The following is a 25,671-nucleotide window of genomic DNA, read 5'->3' as shown; positions in this document are numbered from 1 at the left end:
AAAAATTACGGCTGTAGTTTCCCCTTGCTTTCAGCCGTTCGCAGTACCAGCACAGCAAGGCCGTTTTGGTTAATGTTGCAAGGCCAGATCAGTCAATCATCCAGACTGTTGCCCCTGCAACTACTGAAAAGGCTGCTGCCCCTCTTCAGGAACCACACGTTTGTCTGGCCTCTCAACAGATACCCCTCCGTTGTGGTTGCACCTACGGTACGGCCATCTGTATCGCTGAGGCACGCAAGCCTCCCCACCAACGGCAAGGTCCATGGTTCATGGGGGGGCTGTATTATTATTATTATTATTATTATTATTATTATTATTATTAGTGGTAGTGGTAGTGGTAGTAGTAGTAGTAGTATTAGCAGTAGCAGAAGCAGCATTACTAGCATTAACAATGTTTTGTTCAGTATATAAGGGACAATCAAAAAGTCTCCATTTGAGGGTGTTGTGGCAGTAAATATGCAATCCAGCATGACTTCAATGTGGATATATAAGCAACGACATGTGGGTAAGAGATCACTGTGGCATTCATGCCTTTTGGCATGAGTGCAGTGCATAAGGAAATGTGAAGTATGGGGACATTATTACCAAATGAGTCCTAACAGGATCAATCTGCTATTACTCTTTCCTTGGCTGCTGAAGGAGAAACACCGGTAGACATCCACCAGAGAGTGAAGGATGTATATTGGGCAGCATGGGTGTTCAAAACCAGAATTGTGAAAAGATGTGCCAAGTTCAGTGCTGGTGGCAATTCAACACAAGACTCCAGTTGATCTGGAAGGACAACCTCATCCATTATGGACAAGTAAGCCGGTAGGTGATGACAGGATTAGGGCAGACTGGTGCATAGCCTTTCATCCACTATCAAAGGATCTCAACATCAGTTTTAGTAGTGTGCAACACGTTATCATGCCTTTGATTTCTTTAAAACGGCCTCAAAGGGTTGATGCTTCCTGTCAGTCAAGGACATTCAGCAGGCAGTTAAGGATTCTTCATGCAGCAGGACATAGTATTTTGCAGTTGATATCTACAATCTGGTGCATCGGTGGAATGATTGCCTCTGTGCTCACTGTGATTTTGGCTAATTGGCATAACGATTCTGGACTATAAGGCCTTCAAACAGAACCTTTTTGATCCCTCCTTACACTATTGCAGGTGCATTGTTAAAGCTAAGTAATCTTTTATTATCATTCCCATATTCCAATTGAGTATTGTCTGATCATTGTACACATAAGTATGATACTTACAAAAGGCATTGCTTTGATGACTACATGTAAAAAATTATTTTAAAAAAAGACACTGAATAGTAGATAGCCACATAGAAAAAGAGGAGTATTACATCTAATTTTTTCAGTCTTTCAAAAAAAAAAAAAATACATATTATGGGACACATCATTTGTGTGCAATTAAGGTGTGTGCATGTGTGTACATGCTTGCACAAACACAAACAAATCATATTGGACCACCTGCTCGACATTTTCTGACAACATTTCAAAGTTGGCTACGTATTATAACCAAATGTGTGTTACAATTTTTAATGGCATAATTAATTTTGGGCATTAATGTAAGAAAAGCAGCTCCATTGCCACAGTATTTAGAATGAGTAGGCAGGCACAGATGAGCCATGTAACTGCCTGTCAAGAAAGCATAATGAGCCAATAGCGAATTCTGCAGACAGGATTTGTAAGGTGAATATGAAGACATTTGAGTTAGGGGAGAGTGAAAATGCAAACAAAATCGTACTCAAGAAAGCAGGACAGAAGGCATTTGGATGCATTTTTAAGGAGCTTGCCACTTGACACATCAAGAAGGGTGGGGCCAAGCGCACGGAAAGATTTGTTCTCTGTGGTCAGATTAGACACAGAGTTTGAAAAAATTGATGAAAAATATATGTTTTTATTAGTTAATTCCTTGGACATTCATTCCAGTGATGTTGACATTTCATTAGAAATTCTGAGAAAAAGCATTAGAAAAAACAGGAAATAGGCTCACTGGGACAATTATGTGATCTTTGGTTCAAACTATGATTGTTTTACTAATTAAAGTTCACAACAAAATGCTGTAAATCTTTTGGTTAAAAGAAGGAGGGAGAAAGTGCTTGAACTTAAACAAGCTAGCTTCATTTAGTTAAATCTGAATATGAATTGTGTAAATGGCAGAAAGGTTTACATGAAGCACAAAACAAGTGCTAATATGAAATGTGCAGAATGTGAAAGAAAAACTATTTTAAAGATTTAGAACTGCTCGTGAGGCTCATTGCACCATACCAAGGGAGATCAACAGGACTGGGTGCTCCGAGTTGCAAGGGAAATGAATGTTACTGATTTCCAGACGTCTTTGATCTGGTTAAATGGATTCAGGAAATTATATGGAAAAGGAAATCACAAAATGTAGAGATGTTATTAATAAGTAAAACTATAGAGAAACTCCATAGCTGATGTGAAGACGAAGCTGGATATAATGCCGATCGGTCGGGTTTCGTGCAAACCGCACTTTATCATTTTGAACAAAAAGAATGAGTTGCTTGTGCAATCAATGAGTGCAATGACACATTTGTATACAACAATGCCAAAGATTCATACCTCTGTCTTCAGGAACATCAAGGCAAATTAGGATGATTATTTACGTGCAAAAGTCTTCTAATCAAAGTAGTAAAATCTGGAAAAATGGGAGAGAATAATTTTCAATGTTACATCCCAACATATTCTTACCATTTTCAGAAAATAATTCATTGCTTTTGTTGGGCCCTTGACAGGAAATAGTGACACCTCTTTAGAATGACAACAAAAATACTGTTAATGTAATTCAGATTTCACCTGGAACTAACAGTGTGATTCACTCTCTTGAAAAAAAAAAGAGAAAATTCAACACCATAAGGCATTTTTCAGGAAATTGTCAGACAATACAATTTCTAGTAACTCTTTGTCATTTTAGGTTTGTCATTGGAACAGCACTGTTAAACTTCAGTCATTTCTGCAATGTCAGTTTTCATCACTGTATACAGACGCACTGTATGCACAGCACTGTTTACAGAACAATGGCCACAAACATTTCTTACTCCATTCCAGTTCTGTCTAAATAAAACTAGTACTTTCTGTGAAGTACTTGACTGCATAAATTTTACTTTTATTATATTTGTTTCCTTCATCCGTTAGACACCTTTCATTTTTATGATGGCTACAGGGAATAAACAAGGAGTTGTGTCATTGTTAGTAAACTGTATATTATTCACAAAATATCATAAGAACTGTGCTACAGGAATTGTAAAATATTTAATGCCAACAAATTAAGGTTCTAACTGATGGGAGTCATCTGTAATGTAACAACAGACACTGCCTTGATTGTCTTTCTTCTACTAGTTACTTGTTTAATAGCTGCACCTACAACAGTTTAGCTGTTGATATGAACTGTGAGCTATTCAAAAATTAATGATTTGAGATATCTTTTCTATGGTTTAAGTGCTTAAAATTCACATGTGTGCATTTTGGGCTTTGCGCTACACAGTGCTACAACCACTTGTCACAGGTGCATCTGTTTATCTGCCTAATTGTATTCTAGGGCTGTACAAATGCTGTTATAAGCAGTTCTTCATGCATCAAAAATGCATAACTAACTTTTTTTAAATACTTGCAGTGCACCTTAGTGCCTAAAATTTTGACAGAGCATTTCTTTCAGTGCATTCTTCCTGTGTGAAAAATTTCAGGGTAGGTTTCAAAATATCGAATTGGACCATTCCCTTGTCAGTCTCTGCACAGCAGGGTAGTATGAAAACTGATGATAAAACTGCATTGCATAATAAAGTAGAATATCTTGAAGGTATGGAGGGATTGGAAATAGAAAAAATTATTGTCAGAGTTTGTAGATTTGTTTTTTCCTCAAGGGCCTTTACCATCTAAACCCATAGTACAGCATAATATCCCTACAGGAAAGAGTCACCTGGATACTGCACTGGTGGTGGAAGGATTCATTAACCAACAACTAGCAAATGGAGTAATACCGGAGAGCCATAGTCCATGGGGAAGGTGGGCAGCTGTGTTAGTTGCGTCAAAGAAGTCACCAGATGGTACTAAGCGATATAGATTCTGCTGTGATCACAGGCATCATAACTGTAAAACTGTAACCAATGCATATCCGATAGCAAACATTACTGTGACTATTGACAACTTAGGTAGCGTAAATACTTCTCTACCTTGGATCTGAGGAATAGGTACCATCAAATGGAAGTATTCCCTGACAACTATCCAAAGACAGAATTCTTGGTATCCTAGGGCCACTACCAATATACTATTTTGTAATATCACAACCCTTTTTGGGATCCTGTATCCTCCTCCAGTCTCATCTCCCCTCTCCTGAAGAGGACATATGTGTAATATCAGTAATTTACACCAATGTAAACTGCTGCTTTGACTTTGTTTTTTCTGGTCATCTGGATTCGAACACAACAAAGATTTTTTTGTGCAGCAAATTAGTAATATGCATTAATTTAAGCTATTGTTTTGACATTTTTTATGTTGAGCCTTACTAGTAAGTAGAATGAAGGAAACCTGTTCTATTAAAAGCTAATGTACCATCACAATTTGCACATAATGCAAACTACAGGCACATGGTATGAATAAAACTGCTATTGTAATTATGGAGTAATTAACAATTAAAGTTCCAATCTTTCTAGTCATCAAGAGACAGCTATTTTTATGCTTTGTTAAGGGGGGGGGGGGGCAATTGTATTAGTAATTGAAACATGACATAATGATATTTCAGTCAGAATTAAGCATACTCAGGTTTTAATTGGTGTTAGTTAACAGAACTGTAGTAATGACTATATAGGAATGTAAAGTTTTACTCATACAAATTGTAATTAATTGAGTCTAGGCCTTTCATTCAATAAAACTAACCCCTCTGTTCACCTGAAAATGATATGCCGATTATCCTTTAAGTAAGTAAAATAATACATGCAAGTTAACAAAGTATACTGTTGCAATGATAAAACATGTAACTTATAATCTTCATAGAAACAGATTCTTTCCTGTCTTTGTATGAAATTATTCCTTTTATTTTGCATAAATTTCAATGTGATTTGGGAAGATGTATATAAAAATTTTAATTGTACAAATCTAAAAATTTAATCTGTAAAAATGACAGTAATTGTTTAAAAATCATATAAATAGAGGTGATTTGTACGTCGCAAAAGGTCAGTCTGAAGTCAGTGTTATGTCAGTCATGAGGCAGTCTTAAGTCCATTTTATGCATGTAGTTCACCTCTGAACAACTAGTGTGTGAAATAAAACGCTTTGTGAACAAGAAATACTGGAACTTATTTCTACCATTGCATGATTCCCAAGTGGTAATGCAGTAACATCAAGATGAACCTACAGCAGCATTAAGAAGCAGCACCCCAGATTACACAAGATACGTATTATTTATTTGGTGGAGGATATCTGTAATATGACATGGTATATTGTTTTTCTTGTGTTAAGCAATGATACACATACCAAACATCACCAACAAAAACATTTTTGCCACTACGATTTGAGTTGAAGAATGATCTGGCAATGTATCAGAATTTGTTAACTGGTTGCTGTGTAAGACAATGAGGTTGGGGCCATGGGTAGTATTGCCATCAGAGTTAAAAGAAGAAGTTCTTAAAGAAGCACATAATCGTGTATGTTGGAACATGGGAGTTGTAGAACAATGAATAGGAAAATAACAGAACTACTGGTGGAAGTCAAGGAAAGATGATGATGACTGATATATGAGAGGTTGTATACAATGTGCACAGCAGGCATATATGGGCCACAAGTTAATAACTTTGCAGAGGTTACCGGAAGCAATGGAATCTTTCCAAATTATTGATCTGAACATCTATAGACCATCTTGGACTCTGTCAGGTTTTGGTTGACTAAGATTGATCCTTTTTCCTGAAATGGTTGCAATCCCCAATCAGCAGGCAGCAACAACAGCACAAGCATTTCTCAGCAGCTGGGGGCTCAAATATGGAGAGACAGAACTGATGATCACAGATCAAAGGAAAAATTTTATGTTGTGTTTATTAAGCCAGCTGTGTAATTTTCTAAAGGTTTGAAAGTTAAGAACTAGTCTGCTGCACCCTTCAGGCTAATGATAGGACAGAGTGTGTGCAGGCATATGTAACATTTGTTGCTGCTGAGCATAATTTAAAGAGCCATTCTGGAACACAGCTGTTGTCTTATGAGGCAGTTTTTGGGAGGCGCATGCAATTTCCATTTGACAAGATAAGACCAAAGATTGGCAAGGGTGGGAAGTACGTAAAGGATTTCACTAAAACATGAAGGGAGATATGAAGTGTGTACAAGGAGTGAACACCAGAGCCCTGGTATGCCAGGAGCAGTTCGGAAATCATGTGGGCAAATTCCAATTACTGATTCTTACAACAATTGTTCATGATGATTACCTGTAGCCATTTCAAGGTGCTCCAGATGCATTGATTCAAGTGTCTTCAATAACCAAGGGTAAAGCTATGGGCAGGAGAATGAGGGGAAACGTTAAAGCCCTGTGTGACCTGCACATCAGATCCCATTAAGGACTTAGATGACAAAAGTAGGGGCGAATATTTTACATTTTGTGTTATTCTGTTTACAACTGATGAGTTAAGTTGGATAGAGTGCTATTTAGGGGTTAGCGGGGAGCATAAATGTTCTGATGGTTGTCTGAATAGGGGGAGTACAATGTATATCATGACGTGTGGTTCTGTGTCTATATTTAGGTATTTTTAGGTTGTGGTTTTTTTGTGTATCTACAAGATAGAACGCATTTTGAAGGGAGAAGGGAAATGATGAATATTCTCTGTTCCCAAGTTGCTGCAGGTCGAGGTAAAGATGAGGGGAGACCAGCTTTAGGAGTGTTCCACCTCTTCACCAGGAGTGGAGTGAGGGTACTCCAGGTACTACCAATGCAACCTGGAGTACTTCTCAAGAAACAGGAGGATGTGGTACTCACAAGCCATCATTTGGTACTGACACTGGGAAAGGCATAACAAGGTGAGGCAATTAGAAGATGTGTTTGTGGATGTACAGAGAGAGTCTGAAGGGAAAGACTTGTGGAAAGAAATGAGAAGTGAATATGGTAAGTTGCACCTGTTGTATGAACAAATGTGAGGGTAGATGTAACACATAATGGAAGTGGTACCATGCATGAAATAGCAGTATAAAAGAGGTTGCTTGGTAAAATATATTGAAAATGGTTTTTGGAACTGAAGATGTCGGTGACATTCAGGAACTGAATGGTATGACAGAGAGAGTGAATAATTTGGCAAGGAGGAATCAAGCCACCATACACAGGCACATTACATAACTGACCAGATTGGAATGAAGGATACTGAATAACACCTGTACTGTACAGAGATTACCAACTGTGGTAATGCAGCTTGTGAAGATGATGGTAAATAGTGTGATCTGGGACCTATGTGAATGCTTTAGATACAGGAATGATAGAAGCAAAAATAGTACAGTCTTTAGCCAGTAGCTTGTGGGATGCTCAAATAGTGGAGATGGAGTTGTAGGAAGCAGTTTTATATGCTGCACACAGACAGCTGAGTCCAACTCTGTTAACACTGGATCAGTTCGTGGTAGACTTGTAGAAACTGCAGAAGAAGTTGTCACCAGAATTAGAACCCATCACCATACTAGATGAACCAAGCCTATCACTATATTACTGTGTGGTTATGGTTGAAGTTAAAGCAAATCTATTGCAACTGTATGTATTAGTTAGATTTACCATCAACAATCAGGTAGTCCAGTTTACGTGTTTCACCGAAGTTGAAAAAAAGAGATATTGCTGATCTCAGGGGAAAATGATAGTCATATGGTAATGTCACTAACCAAACTCCAACATTGTCAAAGGGTGAGGGTTATGATCTACTTGACAAAGATGGTGCATGCAGTCACCGGCACATGTGAGATTCAGTTGTACTTAGATAAGACAGAAGATCAGTATTGCTCTCATGACATCTTGGAGCTGTGACCCTATTTTCAGCAAGTGAATTGGCTCTGGGTTTATTTTGCACACAATACTGATGTTATAGTAGCAAACTGCTACAAGCAGGGTAGGCTCATGGTACCTAAACAGTTGGAACTGCATTTCATCTGGCAGCTCATGTTACAGGGGAAACCAAATTAAACATTAAACAGACTGGCCAGAGAAGCCACTCAGAATACTTCCAGCAAGAAATTTGACTTACCTAAATGAAACATTGAATCCTAACATAATCCTATCCTTAAATCAGCTAATAGGCACAAACAAAGGGTGGATTTCAGTAGAGCAAATGCTCTTCCATGTACATCAATATCAGGAGGAGCAGCAGGGTATGATCAAGACTATGAGTGTTACAGCCACAGGCAATGCATTGATTTCGACTCTGTTCTGCATCGCCTATCTTAGATGGAGAGCCACTTATCAGTGCAGTTCTTCAGTACATCAGATACTGCTGGACTGAATAACTTTATGTACATAAGATGATAAGAGAAGTGCAAGAAACTGAATGTAAGAGTAAGATATGTGTCCTCTCTGGGAGACACCACCTTGACGAAGCACTGTCCGTGCGGGTGGAGAGGCTTGTGTATCTGCGGGAAGCTGAGGGCTATACCGAAGGTAGAGGACCTACTGCCGGAAATGCCTCAGCTAATGGATCAGACTAAGAGTGTCCCACGATGTCCCATCTTCCCTATCCACTCCTAGTCCCACCCCGTTCCCTGACCCAACCCAAGTTGTGATGCGATCCGTGCTGAAGGGTGTGTGGCACATGGGAAGATGTGTCACAAATGGAGCCTCAGGGAACCTCCTTGAGTAATTAGTCTCACACCGCGCGGGGTATTCGTGGTGTGGACCTTCTAGGTCCCCAAATCTCATGGGACCAATATGGACCCAATTATAGAAAATAAAGAAAAAGAAACTGAGGGGCAAATTGAGACTTCAGATACCCAAACATTGGGGACAGATCTGATGGAAGGCATTTCCACTACTGAATCAGGGTCTAGACCTGAGACAGAAGTGGGAACTGTAACCAAGAAGCTAGACCAGATTAAGACCAAAGGCTTGTCTGGGGCCCAGAGGAGGAAGCTACTCAGGGAACAGAGGAAAAAGGAAGGGAAAGAATGGCTTCCTAAAAACAAGTGGAGGGAAGTAAAGGGATTAGAACCTAAGACCCCCAGGAAAAAACTGTCTCAGGTTGAAGGGGACACACAGACCCCCACAATGTCAAAGACAGGTAGTAAGCGGATAAGGGAGGAATCAGACTCCCTCCTCCCTGGATAAGCAAGTCCAGAAAAAACTGAGGCAAGAAATAGGGAAATAGACCTATAGTACTGCAGTCTCAGTTTTTAGGATGGCAGTTATCCAGGAAGGTTATCCACTGGTGGCCATCACCTCGCAGCAGGAGGAACTAGTACAGATGACCCTCTTTGAAAATATTGGGGGGGGGGGGGGGGGGGGGATATTGGCCCAAGTCCCAACTTCAGGAGGGTCTATCTAGATCGTAGTGCACTCATTTTTGTCTGTGAGGGGGTGCACACAGTAGAATGGCTCAATGACAAGGTGCCCATGATATCCCCGTGGGAAGATGTGAAGCTGCTGGTCAAAACGGCAGCGGAGCAACTTAAGACTGCAAAGATATCATTATGGGTACCTAAGATCCTTGAAGAAGTCTCTCTCAAGACTCTGTTTGGGAAAATAGGGGCCCAGAACCCAAAAGTCTCGACAGAAGACTGGAGAGTGATTAACCAGAAGGTTGCTCCAGAAGGACGAACCCTGATGGTGGAGGTTAGTGAGAAGTCTCTGAAGGCAATGTGGGAGCAGGGTTCTCAAAGGTCACCATCAGGTTTCTCAAAGATGGCGGTAAGATGGAGCCTGGAGGTGTTGCAGATTAATCTGAAGCACAGTAAAGGGGGCTCTGCTGTCCTGAGCCACTGCCTGGAGAGACAGGCATGGACATGGCCCTGATACAAGAACCCTATTTATAAAAAGGGGGTGTACCGGGCCTCAGAGGCACTGTAGGTAAGCTGATCTATGCTAGGAATCTAAGAAACTCCAGAACATGGATCTATGTAAGAAATGGCATTTCTTTTATGCCGAGGATGGATTTCTGCTCTAGGGAGTTAGTGACCATTAAAATGCAGCAATGTGAGGAAGGTACCACGAGGGAAATTATTTTGGCCTCAGCATACCTTCCTTACGAAGACAGCTCTCCTCCTCCCTTGGAGGTGAGAAGACTGGTAGAGACTTGCCATCGGCAAGGTGATCAACTGCTGGTGGGATGTGATGCCAATGCCCACAACCTAGCGTGGGGCAGCAAGGACACCAGCAGTAGAGGTGAGCACCTTCAATTTCTTTTACCTAACAACTTAGAGGTCCTGAATAGGGGCAATGAACCTACAATCAGGAATAGCAGAAGGGAAGAAGTGATTGACATAACATTTGGTTCCATGACGATGGGTATCTATGTCAAACAATGGCATGTGGTGTTGGAGCCATTCTCATTGGACCACATGTACATTAGATTCAAGGTTGAAATGAGAATCAGACAGACCATGACCTATAGGAATCCCAGGAAAACAGACTGGGAGACATATAGGAGGGACCTTGACTTAGGCTTATCGGAAATTAAAACCTTGATAAGGAAGCCAATAGAATTTGAGAAAGTAGCAGAGGCTGTTACTTCTGTCACAGTGACTTCATATCAGGACAACTGCACAATCACCAGGAAGTACACAAATAGGAGTGCTCCTTGGTGGAATAACAAACTAGATGCACAAAGGAAACAGTTACAGAGACTGTTTAATATTGTGAGACGTAAAGGACAATGGGCTAAATATTGTGAGACCCTTATCAATTACAATCTTGCAATAAGACAAGCAAAGGAGGCATCCTGGAAGGCATTTTGTGAGGAAGTAGAGGGCATGGCTGCACAAGCCAGACTTCACAAGATTCACACTAGAGTACCAATTAATCCAAGAGGTACGTTGAGGAAGGAGGACGGGGAATATACAAAGACAGCAGATGAGATGCTGGAATTGCTCCTCAAAACTCATTTTCCTCAATATGCTCTGCCAGACACCACAGATCAGTATGTGACCCCAGAGAGACAATGGTTCTCAGGCACTCAAAGAGAGGACTGGGAAACGGCCAAGGAGTGTGTGAACTTTAACAAAATCCAGTGGGCGGTGAGAACATTCCAACCATTCAAGTCACCTGGCCCAGATGGAATTTTTCCAGCTCTCCTGCAACAGGCAGTGTCCTATGCAGGCTATTCAGGGTTAGCCTAGCAGTAGGAATCATTCCCAATGCTTGGAGGGCAGTGAAGGTTGTCTTCATTCCAAAGCCAGGGAGAATTGATCATACCAAGGCCAAGGATATGAGACCAATCAGTCTGTCCTCCTTAATTCTCAAAACATTGGAAAAACTGGTTAATGTATATGTTGGGGAGAGGAGGCTAAGTAGGATCCCTCTACACCCGAACCAACATACATACCAACCAGGTAAACCACGTGAGACTCATTGGGAAGGTGGAAAAAGCTCTTCACTTCCAAGAAATAGCCCTCTGCATCTTCCTGGATATCGAGGGGGCCTTCAGTAACATGACCTTTGATTCCATGGCAAGGGCAGCAAAGGTGCATGACCTGGGGACCACTATATGTAGGTGGACCAGGGCCATGCTTAATGGAAGGAAGGTAGAGGCTACCATAATGAATGAAAAGATGGTAATTAAGACCACTAGAGGCCGCCCACAAGTAGGAGTTTTGTCTCGTCTATTGTGGAATCTACTGGTGAATGAACTCATTGAGGTACTAAATTCCAGACAATGCTTCTGCCAAGAATAGGTAAATGACCTTGTCACAGTAATACTTGGCAGATTCACTGACATGGACAGGAATATGGCACAAGGAGGGTTAGACATTGTGCAAAAATGGTGCATCCCTAAGAAGACTGTTGTGGTGCCATTTACAAAGAGACATATTCAGCACGCAAGTTGGAATCTAAAGCTCTTCGATGAAACTCTACCTGTGAAGGGGATAGTGAAATATCTAGGGGTAACCTTGGATGAGATGCTAACTTGGACCCCTCATATTAAGAGCATCTGCTCCAAGGCAAAAAGTACTTTAGTGAGTACTAGGAGGGCCTGTGGCAAAAACTGGGACCTAAGCCCCAGGGGTATGCACTAGATATACACCACATTGTTTAGACCTAGGATTTCCTATGGGGCCGTAGTGTGGTGGAAGAAGGTAGGTTGCTGCTAAGGAGCTTGCTAAGTTGCAGAGATTGGCCTGCTAGCCATAACGGGTGGAATTAGCAGCACACCAACTGCTGGAATGGAAGCCATGCTGGATATGCCTCCACTTGACCTTAGGTCTAAGATGGAGGCAGCAGCTGGGGCACACAGACTTAAAACTGGCCGAAACTGGGGCTCATTTGGATATCCATAATCACACACTAACATAGTGAGTGAGGTAAATATAGGTATTCTGGGGATTTTGCCGACTATATAATAATTCCCAACTGCTTCGACAAGCCTTACAACATAATAATTGGAAGAAGGTAGCAGTGGGAGAAAACAGGTCAGTACCATACGTGGGACATCGTTTGGTTCACCGATAGCGATAGGTCGAAAACAGACCAAGGCATTGGGGCAGGGTTGTACAGGGTTCAGACAAGATTGGAGAGCATCATCTCTCTAGGGAAACTGGCCTCTGTATTCCAAGCTGAAATTACTGCAGTCAGGGCATGTGTGGAGTTGAATATGCATAGGTGCTACAATGACCATAGCACCTACATCTATTCAGGCAACCCTGAAATAGTTGGCAGCTCCTGTAACAAGATCTAAGATTGTTGCAGATTGCCACAGGGCTCTGGTGGAGCTAAGGGGAAGCAATAGGGTGAACCTAGTGTGGGTCCCTGACCACTCAGGGATCTGTGGCAATGAACAAGTTGATAGATTGGCTAGGATGGGGGCAACAACTCCATTTATTGGACTGGAACCTGTCCTGACAATCACCAAGGCTATGATCAAATTAGAACTATGGAACTGGCTTAGGAAACAGCACGTAGGATATTGGACCAAGGTCCATAAACAAAAACATGGTAAGGTAATGATCCCATGCCATGTTTTGAAAAGAAGCTCTCTAATCCTGGAATTGACCAGGAAAGAGATCAAACTCATGACTGGATCAATGACTGGCCATGGGAATTTCAAAAAACACCTACACACAATGGGTATAATGGAAGAGGACCCTAATGTAGTATCTCTGATGAGGGTGAAGAAACTGCATCACACCTAATCTTCGAATGCATGGCATTGGAAAGTAAAAGATACAGAATCTTCAGGACAACTAGACCTGAAAAATTGTGTCTTGTAAAAAACAGGTAGAGGGACTCCTTGCATTATTTAAGGGCACTGGTTGGCTTTACTAGATATACAGGGAGCGATACTGCACAATAAATCTAGTTTCGGTGCATGCAGTGGTGGGTCAGACCTAAGCTGTTTTAGCTCCCCTGTTGAAATCAATCAGTCAACATATATGTATTATAGTGCTATTATATATTGTAGTTTGGAGGGCATGGGGCTTTGAATAGTATTGACACAAGTACTGTTGCTAATAGGATGAAGTGCCATAAGTGGATATTGATATTTATAGTCATTAAATGCTTTGGAGTGGTTAATGTTTATGGGGTAATGTAAACAAGAGTAGAGCTTTGATATACTAATGTAGGAAGGATCGGAGAACAGATTTGCTAAGAACTGTAGAATGAATATGGAGCCTCTAGGCTATGTAGCTCAAGCAGCTTAAGGTTAAGAGGAAAAATGTAAACAGTACCTTTCATAAGTATGTGTGTGAAGTCTTTTGCTGCACACTGGTCACAGATTCAGACCTGGGGTCCAGGTCTTCCCAAAGATAAGAGGATTGTAACGACATAATTAATTTTGGCTGTTAATGTAAGAAAAGCAACTCCACCCCAGCAATATGTGGGGCAAGCAGGCAAGAGCAGAAACACTAGTATGTGATTTCATGAATGAGGCTGGTTACCTACCAAACATTGGTGGGCCAGCCCAAGCCCAATGTCTTGGTGACATTGTAGAAAAGCTGTGTAACTATGAACTAGCCCAAGGGGGGTTTTCACACCACTGGGCCATGACAGTGCTGATCTGTATGTGCCTAGAAACAATTACTGGCACAACAAACATGCCACTAACTACTATAAATACGCTCTGATTCTAGCACCATTTGGCACCACCCTTCATGAAGCTAGAGCCAAACAATTATCTACCGTGTTATGGACCTGTGAGCACCCAATCCTGATATGGGCAGCCATCTCTACTAGACCAGGTCATGGGGTTATGTCCACAACTATGGATCTGTAATAGTATGATCGATGAGCCATCTACAAGCTTTACAGTAGCAGCTGGACTTCTGCCTTGGAGGGCAGTGGAGTATGGCCAGGGTGTTACCACTGCCAACTACCTCCCCACAGGTGAACTTCTCTTCCAGTAGCAGTACACCTCTTTGAGAAGCCAGGTGGACATTCATGTCACTGGTATTCCTCACTCATGAGTCCTCAGGAAAGTTGGACACAGGCGACACCTGCCCAATATGCCGCCATGGCCATCAGCAGCTGGTAGTGCAGCTGGCAGACCACATGCTGACAGAGGGCATGTCCCTCGCATCACACCAATTTGATCATTGCAACACAAGACTGAATAAAACATGTTTTACCTTGCAGCGGCAATGACGTATACAAAACCAAAAGCTAGACAGCTCTGCGAGGCTTCCGTAACATTTTACCAAAACTATTTCAAACCAGCATTGTCATACACTATAATTCCGAGCTAAAGAAGCTGTGCGATAAATTTAGCCATGTACATTTTATAGACTTAAGTAAGATGAGTCATGATGAACATACAAAACACGGATTCCACTTAAACAGAAAAGGGAAGGCTATGCTAGTTTCCCACATAAGCAAACTGTGCGAGAAAGACTGTATGGAGAAAGCTCTAAAACACTGTCAAAATGGAAGTAATCCTAGACTAAAACCCCTAACAAATCTGATTAGACTCAGGCAGCAAGTATATGATCCAAACCAGCTTTATAAAGCTACTACTACACAGGTTTTCAAGGAAAAATGCAATAGGGCCAAGCAAACTTTTAAAACTGAAATTGTCAATCTAAGGAAGCAGATTAACAGCAAAACAAATACCGAAAAGGTCCCAACAAGACGAACATGGAACCACTCATAATAAGACATGATGGTAACATCATAAAAAAGCAGATACTATATGTAATATTTCTAATAACTCCTACATTTCTGGTGAACAATCAATGCATATTACAGATTCACAGATAGAGATTTGGTGCCATCTCACCCAGTGTACCGAATTTGAATTTGTGGGAGTGAATGAGAGGGAAGTTCGCAGGGCAATATACGTCCTAAAGAAAAATTTTTCATCTGGATGGGATGGCATATCCAGTGCTGTTATTAAAGCTTGCTTAAAAGAAATTTCTAAATGTCTTACTCACCTGATTAATTGCAGCATTAGAGAAAACATGTATCCAACGGTTCTAAAAATGAGTGTAGTGAAACCAGTGTATAAAAAGGGAAGTAAGGAAGAAGTCTCCAACTATAGACCAATATCATTAATTCCCACTTTTAGCAAGATATTCAAAAAGCATTATCTTTTCTCGGCTAAGTGCCTTTTTCACAAAACATAAACTGCTTGTAGATTCGCAGCATGGCTTCAGAAAAGAGCTAAGTACCCCCTCAGCAGTTACACAGTTCATCCAGGAAGTTTACTGTCTGTTGGACCAGAAGATGCAGACTGCAGGTATATTTTTGGACCTGACAAGAGCATTCGATACGGTAAACCACAGGGTACTTCTTAAAAAGCTAAAATCTTATAGTATTGGGGATCAAGCCATGATTCTTTTAACCACATATCTGTTGAATCGTAAGCAAAGCACTAACTTGTCATACAAACTAGATAATAAAATCTTGAACTCCCAGTCCGCCAGTGAACCTGTATAACAAGGTGTACCACAGGGCTCAATCCTTGGACCCTTTCTCTTCCTTATATATATTAACGATATTCCACAACCCATTAACTCTCATATTGTAAGCTATGCAGATGGCACTTCAATCTTATTCTATGGGAGCAAATCTAAAGAGCTAGAATCTCTTGCTACTAGTAGTGTAACAGAAGTAACAAAATACTTCAATGATCAGGGACTCAAGGTGAATGTCACCAAATCTCAACTACTGACATTTAAAAGAGGCAGTTCTCATCACAACAATATGAATTGTGTGTGAAATATCTCTGCAACAGAAAATGGTAACTGTAAATTCCTGGGTGTATATGTTGACGAAAATTTGCGGTGGACATACCACATTAATTTCGTATGCGGAAAAGTCAGTAGTGCCATATATCTCCTCAGCCAGCTCGCAAAGATAGTTCCTAGCCAAGCACTGAAATTAGTATATTATGGAACACTTTACCCCTTTCTCAATTACGGAATTGAACTATGGGGCTGTGCAGCTGATGTACATTTAAAAAGAATACTGCTGCTACAGAAAAGAGCAATAAGACTTATACATGGGATGGGGCATAGAGATTTATGTCGTGAAGTGTTTGTGCAGCATGAATATCTGACAATATATTCTTTGTACATCTTCAAAATAGTTGTATTTTTTATAAGCCAACCAACAAAAGCTATCAAGGGCAGTGATGTACACGATCACATCACTAGAACAAAGTGTAACTATTTCTGTAACAGAACAACGTTAAAAATGACTGATAGAAGTCCATATATCAGTGGTTTGATTTGGTATAACAAGCTACCAAACTCTCTAAGAACGTACATGGGAAATGTTTTTAAAACAAAATTAAAATCTTTTCTAATAGAAAAATGTTTATATTCTTTCATGAATTTTAAGATAGTGATTGTAATATGAGGCATTAGCGTGATAAATGTAACAAATAGACATAAGAAACAACAGCTACAGAATATACTGTATTTTATAAGTATAAATATAACCATAGTATTAAGTCTGATGTTTGCAAAAGCCATAATTACGATGGCTCCCCACAAAGAAAATGTAAATAAATAAATAAGCTGACTTTCCCTACCCACCACTGGCACCACCACTGCTTGATACTCTGACACACCTCCACTTCTACACCAAAGATGCACTACAAACCCAGACGTTTGCAAATTCTTGAGAAGGTTGTAGACAGATTCCTTTTTTCTAGCTGTTTGTGTAACTCTGTTTTTTGCAGGACTGGATTTCAATTTATAATTCTTTATTACTGTACCAGATTTTTAGCTGGCTTCACACAAAACAGATAACTAGTTATTAAATAAAAGTAGCTGTGATAAGAAACCTAATTTAATATTTGTTTCAGTTGGGGGGAGAGGAAAATAAAGGGCCTCATGGATAAAAGATGCCACCATAATGGACATGGTTATTTAGTTTTATACTGTTTTACTCTTGACAATGAAATCAGTTAATACATTCTGGCTATGGAACTTTCTGGAAAGAGACACAGCAGAAGAAAGAGAAATATGAAGTATCAGACCGAATAAAAATAAAGAAGTTGTTCGGCAGCAAAAACGTCTTTGAGAAGGCTTCATGCGACAAAAAACCGATTTTGCTGATACCATTCTTTCAAATACTTCAAAAATGACATTTGTGTATGTTTGATGAAATGAAATGTCATGTGGCTAGGGCATCCAGTTGGGTAGACTGGTCGCCTGGTGCAAGTCTTTTTAGCTAGAGCCACTCCAGTGACTTGCATGTCAATGGGGATGAGACAATGATGAAGACAACACAGCACCCAGTCCCTGAACGGAAAAAATCCCCAACCCAGCTGGGAATCAAACCCAGGCCCCTTTGCATGGCATTCTGCCACACTAACCACCCAGCTATTGTGTCGGACAAGGATGTTGATAGTACTTCTTAACAGACTGAAGATGGTGACCTGTGAGTGATACAATATAAACTAGTTGTAGCAGGAACTCATTCACATTCCTGCTGAGAGCAGAAACTACTGGAAAAAACTTCAGTTGTTAATGGTTACAATGTAGGAAAATTTAGTTGGTTCAAAGTGTTACTTAGTCAGAAGAGAAATTATTTTGGTGTATCTTCAATAAATAAATAAATAAGAATTCTTTTGTTGCAGAGGAACTTAATATAGGAGTATCAGATAAGAAGCGGTCCTTTGAGGGTGAATATATCTAGGAAGAAAACTATACTATTTATTAATATTTTGAATGTGTTCATTTACATTAATTTGTCATTTATAGTGCCATTTCAATGAAAGAAACAATTCATTTCTATAATATAAGTATATGTTAATACTTCTCAAAGCTGTTACTAGAGTAAGTTGACCCTTTTCATGACCTCATTTTCCTTGCCTTATCACTCTCACCTGCTGAAAATAAAGGTACTGAAATCCACAAAACATTGATGGTTTTTATTGCAAATGGAGTAGTTCTTTGTGGTAAACTGATGTAGAGATAAATGAATGGTCAAAAGTATCCACACTATCAACTATATTAAAAATATTGAGATACGGCTTATTAAAAATGGAACTTCACTGCAACATTAAAAAATGAAAACACGTATCTGAGGATTAAAGTGAATTTACATGGAATTATTTGCAAACATTTTGTAGGGGCATACATGGGACATTTCAACATACCATACGCCTGTGAAAGATATATCTTTGCCTCTTCAAATTAGTACAGTTGCCATTTCATTTATTGAGTAGCCTGCCTTTTCATTTGGTTAATACAGTGTTTCACAAAGAATTTCACAAAAAAACTTAGAACAATTTAAAAACTGAGTTGTTTTTCTATACATTTTTACCATCCATCTGTCTTTCTCATGAGTTGTAGCCATAAGATAAGAAATAAAAGTGATTGGTTAGTTAATAGTTTTCATGTCTCTTGGTTCAAGTACATGATATCTTATTATGATGTAGAATGTAGGATGACACTGGTAGTGAATGTGAGCCTCTGGACAAAGTGGATCAGACAGCCTTTTTTCTACAGGACATTGTCCAGTGTTGTATTATTCACAAGATTATTAAATAGGGTAATGCAGTGGAATTGGTAACATGGGTGTTTAAAAACCAATTTGAAATGGCAAACAAAGAAGATTAACAGTATTTAGCTTTGACAGAAAATGGTATCAGCTACTTAGTTAATAAATATCATTAATAATTAAGAAGTGACTGAGATGGAACATTATGACCAGATTATATTATGTAGTAAGTAAAGTTGTTCTCAGCCAGAAGGCTGTATTGAATACCAGTGTTGATGGGTGTGGTTTTATTGAAGGCGGAATGCTCTTACCTTCCCCCATGTTTGGTCTGATTCACGAAGCCAGTTGTTGGGGGCACTATAGCTTAATATGGACTCTGAACTATGCCACAGCATGGTGTTTTTCACATTAATAAATGATTATCATGGTTTAAAGAAGCAATAAATACCAAAAAATTCTAGAATCAAATGAGGAGTGATCCTTAGAACTATGAATTTGTAAACTGACACTTATCCACTTAGCAAAAGAGCCATACAGTAAACAAAACGGAGTTGTGAATAGTGCCTAGAATTGTACATGTTTTCTAATTTAGGGCAGATAAGCTGTTCTGGGTGAGCTAAATGATTAAAAATAACCTTGGGAAGGAAGTTCATGAAGAGAGATTAATAGTTCATGTCAGTGGAGTAATTGGTTTATTATGAGCAGTTACACCATCTGAAGTTTCCTCTACAGTAGCTAACTTGCATAATAAAGAAACATAATAGAAAATTTTCCATCTAGAAATAATATATATTGGGACCATTAAAAATAAACATTTCAAACAAGATGATTGTTGATCACCTTTGCACTTCTTTGTGGGTAGATATTGAAAAACGTTTAGTTTTATTTGATTCTTGCAAAAATACATTTCAAACATGAAAATTTTGGAGGGTACTCAACTTTTTCTCTTTATACTGTTGTAGGTACTATTATGAAATAGTCTCTAATTTCTTTTTGGTTAGTCATAATATCCTATCTTTTTCTTTTTGCAGACGATGACGGACACTTGCATATATCAGTTTTAGGACTATCAGCATCTGTGTTCCCTTTGGATGTCCATTACTGGCAACCATTACTGGAAGCTTCACTTCCAGGTGATATTACTCTCTCAGACCCAGTAATGATCTGTAATGACTATTGCAACAAATTGCCTTCAGACTGGTGTCACACAATGCAAGGCTGCAAACAAACTAAAACAGTATGTGTATTTATTACATTTGAATTGGACAAAAGTGAAACAATATGCTCAACAGATTTGCAGAAAATATTAGAGGGAAATATTACAGCACTGATAGAACAAAACAAGTCATCCATGACAAAGTTGCTGAAGAAAGCACTGAATTTATTTCTAAGTGCTCCAGAGGAAATCATAAACTCTTGTGAGGTAAGTGACCAAAAATTATCTTGACGGTGTATGCTTTAAAGGTTTCACTAAGTCACACAATAATAAGAGTATGTAAATTAAAAATTAAGTAATTATCAGATTTTGAAATAATAGGTTGAAATCATTTCTTTTCTGTCTCACTCTTGATCTTCAGCTGTAGCGTTTGTTACGTTCCCTGGTGCTATGCTTCACCGTACTTGACACCAGGTGTAACACTGCCTCCTCTGTAGCTGTGTCTTGGGGAGCTGGATCTTAGGAGTAGGATTAGGATCATTTCTCTTCATGGAAAAGTGATATTTCCAGCAGAGATTACGAGTGTAGGACAGTAAATCTTTGACGAGGGCTGTTTGGTTGAATCTGGGAGTGGGGATGAAGGTGAGGCCTTTGGATAGGACAGAGGTTTCGGATTGGGAGAGAGGTTTGGAGGAAAGGTTAATTCTGAATTAGGGTTTTGTGGTACCAGACACTATCCAAATTGAACCCTGTCTGGAACAGTTCTGTCCTCCGTCACAGCGGGACCCACCTCCTCTTCCTCAAAATCACCCTCTCCAAACCTTCCAGGAATTTCTGACTTCCAGCCTTGCCTCTCAATCCTACTTAAAAAACCTTAATCCTACTCCCAACATCACCACTGCTGAAGCCCAAGCTATCCGTGATCTGAAGGCTGACCGATCCATTATCATTCTTCCGGCGGACAAGGGTTCCACGACCGTGGTACTTGGGAGTATGTGGCTGAGGGACTGCGTCAGTTTTCAGACAACACCACATACAAAGCTTGCCAAGGTAATCCCATTCCTGATGTCCAGGCGGAGCTTCAAGGAATCCTCAGAACCTTAGGCCCCCTACAAAACCTTTCACCTGACTACATCAACCTCCTGACCCCACCGACACCCCGTACCCCTACCTTCTACCTTCTTCCTAAAATTCACAAACCCAATCATCCCGGCCACCCCATTGTAGTTGGTTACCAAGCCCCCACAGAACGCATCTCTGCCTACGTAGATCAACACCTTCAACCCATTACATGCAGTCTCCCATCCTTCATCAAGGACACCAACCACTTTCTCGAACGCCTGGAATCCTTACCCAATCTGTTACCCCCAGAAACCATCCTTGTTACCATTGATGCCACTTCCTTATCCACAAATATTCCGCACGTCCAGGGCCTTGCTGCAATGGAGCACTTCCTTTCACGCCGATCACCTGCCACCCTACCTAAAACCTCTTTCCTCATCACCTTAGCCAGCTTCATCCTGACCCACAACTTCTTCACTTTTGAAGGCCAGACATACCAACAATTAAAGGGAAAAGCTATGGGTACCAGGATGGCCCCCTCGTACGCCAACCTATTCATGGGTTGCTTAGAGGAAGCCTTCTTGGTTACCCAGGCCTGCCAACCCAAAGTTTGGTACAGATTTATTGATGACATCTTCATGATCTGGACTCACAGTGAAGAACAACTCCAGAATTTCCTCTCCAACCTCAACTCCTTTGGTTCCATCAGATTCACCTGGTCCTACTCCAAATCCCATGCCACTTTCCTTGACGTTGATCTCCATCTGTCCAACGGCCAGCTTGACACGTCCGTCCACATCAAACCTACCAACAAGCAACAGTACCTCCATTATGACAGCTGCCACCCATTCCACATCAAACGTTCCCTTCCCTACAGCCTAGGTCTTCAAGGCAAACGAGTCTGCTCCAGTCCGGAATCCTTGAACCATTACACCAACAACCTGAAAACAGCTTTCGCATCCTGCAACTAACCTCCCGACCTGGTACAGAAGCAAATAACCCTAGCCACTTCCTCATCCCCTCAAACCCAGAACCTCCCACAGAAGAACCACTAAAGTGCCCCACTTGTGACAGGATACTTTCTGGGACTGGATCAGACTCTGAATGTGGCTCTCCAGCAGGGATACGACCTCCTCAAATCCTGCCCTGAAATGAGATCCATCCTTCATGAAATCCTCCCCACTCCACCAAAAGTGTCTTTCCGCCGTCCACCTAACCTTCGTAACCTCTTAGTTCATCCCTACAAAATCCCCAAACCACCTTCCCTACCCTCTGGCTCCTACCCTTGTAACCGCCCCCAGTGTAAAACCTGTCCCATACACCTTCCCACTACCACCTACTCCAGTCCTGTAACCCAGAAGGTGTACACGATCAAAGGCAGAGGCACGTGTGAAAGCACCCACGTGATTTACCAACTGACCTGCCTACACTGTGAAGCTTTCTATGTGGGAATGACCAGCAACAAACTGTCCATTCGCATGAATGGACACAGGCAGACAGTGTTTGTTGGTAATGAGGATACCCTGTGGCTAAACATGCCTTGGTGCACGGCCAGCACATCTTGGCACAGTGTTACACCGTCTGAGTTATCTGGATACTTCCCACTAACACCAACCTGTCAAAACTCCGGAGATGGGAACTTGCCCTTCAGTATATCCTCTCTTCTCGATATCCGCCAGGCCTCAACCTCCGCTAATTTCAAGTTGCCGCCGCTCATACCTCACCTGTCTTTCAACAACTTCTTTGCCTCTGTACTTCCGCCTTGACTGACATCTCTGCCCGAACTCTTTGCCTTTACAAAACTCTGCTCGTGTCTGTGTATGTGCCGATGGATATGTGTGTGTGTGTGCGAGTGTACACCTGTCCTTTTTTCCCGGAAGAAGCAACCATTGGTTGCGAAAGCTAGAATTTTGTGTGTATGTTTGTGTTTGTTTGTGTGTCTATCGACCTGCCAGCGCTTTTGTTTGATAAGGCACATAATCTTTGTTGTTCCCCATTCCACAACATCACCTACCAAATAACTTAGTGCAAAGTCTATCCTTTTTGAGCCTTCTGATTATTGTGCCAAAGATCTTGAAAATACTCTCAGGAATTGTGTTGGATGTACATTCCCACCTTGCTTGAACTTAGGGAACTGCTCAGACAAATTCATGGCACTCCTTAACTGCAATACCTCTCGAATTTTCAGTCTCTTTTTAACTTCTGGTCTACAAAAGCCTGAATCTTTTCCTCCAAACTAGTTGTAGATTCAATTGACACCACAGTGCCTCTGGACTCACTATGATTTTTCAACACTTTGATATGTGTACAGGCTTTTGAGATTTGTTCCTTTAAATATTTACATTCATGTTCTGCAAATTCTCTGACCTCCTCCACATTACCATGAAGCTCTTTAACATATTCACCTACTTCCTTCCATGCAAAGTCGCACTTTGATGAAATCTCTTTATGTATTTCTGTTGCGGATCTTTAACCTTCCTCCTCAATCTCTTTGGTCACCTCTTCCTCGTGTAGTCTAATAAAACTTTCATCAATACTTTCATGTTAAATTTGTATTTACTCACTTAGCTCAGTTTTTACATTTTTGTTATTCCTTTTTATTTCTTTAATTCTACTTTGAAGTGATTTAACAGATTTTCATCACACTTTCTGACCTCTTCCTTATCTCTCTTCCTGACAACTTCATTACTCTTTCTAGTCTCTTACTTAAAGATGTGGATCCACTCAGAAATTTCTGATGCCATTTTCTTGTAATCAAAGGTAAACACTAAATTGCCAGTCAAACAATAGCTCAGATGATTTTGTGACATCTTTCACAAAATATTGTCTTAAACAATACTATGTTTCACAGAGATATGCCATTCCAAAAACTACCAGTTTGAAAACTGCTCACCTGGAGCAGTGAGAGGAAACCACATTGCAGGTTCAATGAACCACGTCACATCATTGGCAGGTTGAACATTGCGGTGGCAGACAGTGGCATGAAGTGTAGTTTCCCATGTCAGCCCACAGCAGTTCACTGCAACCGCACTCAGCTTGATGTGAACAGCATCAGTGTTGCTGCAGCATTGTCAGACCCCATATCCCTCATAATTGTGGATGCTGTCTTCCAGCACAGATTACAGACAGCCAATATTTGTGGACACCCCTCTTATTTGCAATTTTAGTGTCAAAAATACCTTAACTCTCATTTTTGTCAGCAACGTCATCTTATTTGGCGAGCAGAAACTACTATTTATGGTTAGTTAGCCTCTTCTTATTTCTAATATCAGTAGTTGCTTTTGGTAATGCCTTGTCTCTTCAAATCTCCCACTTAAAACTATTCAAATTCTTCAAAATCCCCTTCTTCTGCTCTCAATCACTTATCGCACTCTGTGCTGTCATTGTTAACACATACGGCATTTATTATGATCCCTGGTGCTGCTGTGCTTCACCGCACTTGACACCAGGTGTTACACTCAAGAATGAAGAATCAAGAATTTTATTCACCATAGATCATTTAACAATGATACTGGCTTCATCATACAGGATGTAGTAGTACATACAAAATAATAAAATAAACTCATTTCAATAGATTATAGTGTACATTTTAAGCATGAGTGTGTAGCAGACTACACTAGGATGGTTTCTAAAAGTTAATGCAATAAGCTGTACTATAATATAATATAGTATATATAGTATCGTATACCTTCCACATAGTGTATTGTGCATTGTATATACTATGTAATTACATATGACTTAACCACAGCCCACAATAGTATGTTTAACTACGGAAAACTTTTAAATGCTAAGATCCTCCTCAGACATCTCAAAGAATTCTTTAATGTCATAAAATGAATGATATGACAGCCAGCTGTACCACTAATTTTTAAAAAAATTTTTATCGATAGACTGAACACGAATTGGCAGATTATCAAACATTTTGAATGTTTACTTTGTGGGACTTTCCTGTTCTTGCTAATCTGTGACGTGGTATGTCTAACTTAATCTTAGCTCTGGTGTTGTGTTTGTTTATTTCCCCTCTGGCACAAATCCTGAAATGTTATTTTTAATATAGAGTACAGACACATAAATGTATAAATTTACAATTGTGAGTAGTCTGAGTCTAGAAAAAAGAGGACTACAGTGCTCCCTATGACCTCTTTTACAGTGGAAAACTATATAGAAAGGGCTCCCAATAAACGAAAGGCAGCATGGCAAGTAATAAAACAAGAGAATACACAAAAATGCACAGAAACAGCTCTGCTTGAACCAAAGGAATTAAATCAGAACTTTTTAAACTCAGTTACAGAAATAAGTAACAGTATTAAAGCAACAAATTCATCTGCAATGGACCTTGTTGGAACACCACTGCCTGTTAACCTGGTATTTCAATGGAGGGCTGTCACACTTGCTGA

At 40.3% G+C, this 25,671-nt stretch overlaps 1 protein-coding gene across 1 annotated transcript in view; it reads left to right on the top strand.

Annotated features, from left to right (window-relative positions):
- LOC126272590 (uncharacterized) overlaps window positions 1-25,671 on the top strand; it is a 130,000-nt gene that overhangs the window by 69,013 nt on the left and 35,316 nt on the right. Inside the window, exon 7 of the mRNA XM_049975516.1 lies at window positions 20,088-20,479. Coding sequence (XP_049831473.1) covers window positions 20,088-20,479 — 392 coding nt within the window. The remainder of the gene's footprint in view (window positions 1-20,087; window positions 20,480-25,671) is intronic.

The sequence above is a fragment of the Schistocerca gregaria genome, chromosome 5 (genome assembly GCF_023897955.1).
Source record: "Schistocerca gregaria isolate iqSchGreg1 chromosome 5, iqSchGreg1.2, whole genome shotgun sequence".
NCBI lineage: Eukaryota > Metazoa > Arthropoda > Insecta > Orthoptera > Acrididae > Schistocerca > Schistocerca gregaria.
Note: the sequence above shows the minus strand (reverse complement) of the source record. Positions and strands in the feature narration are given on the sequence as shown.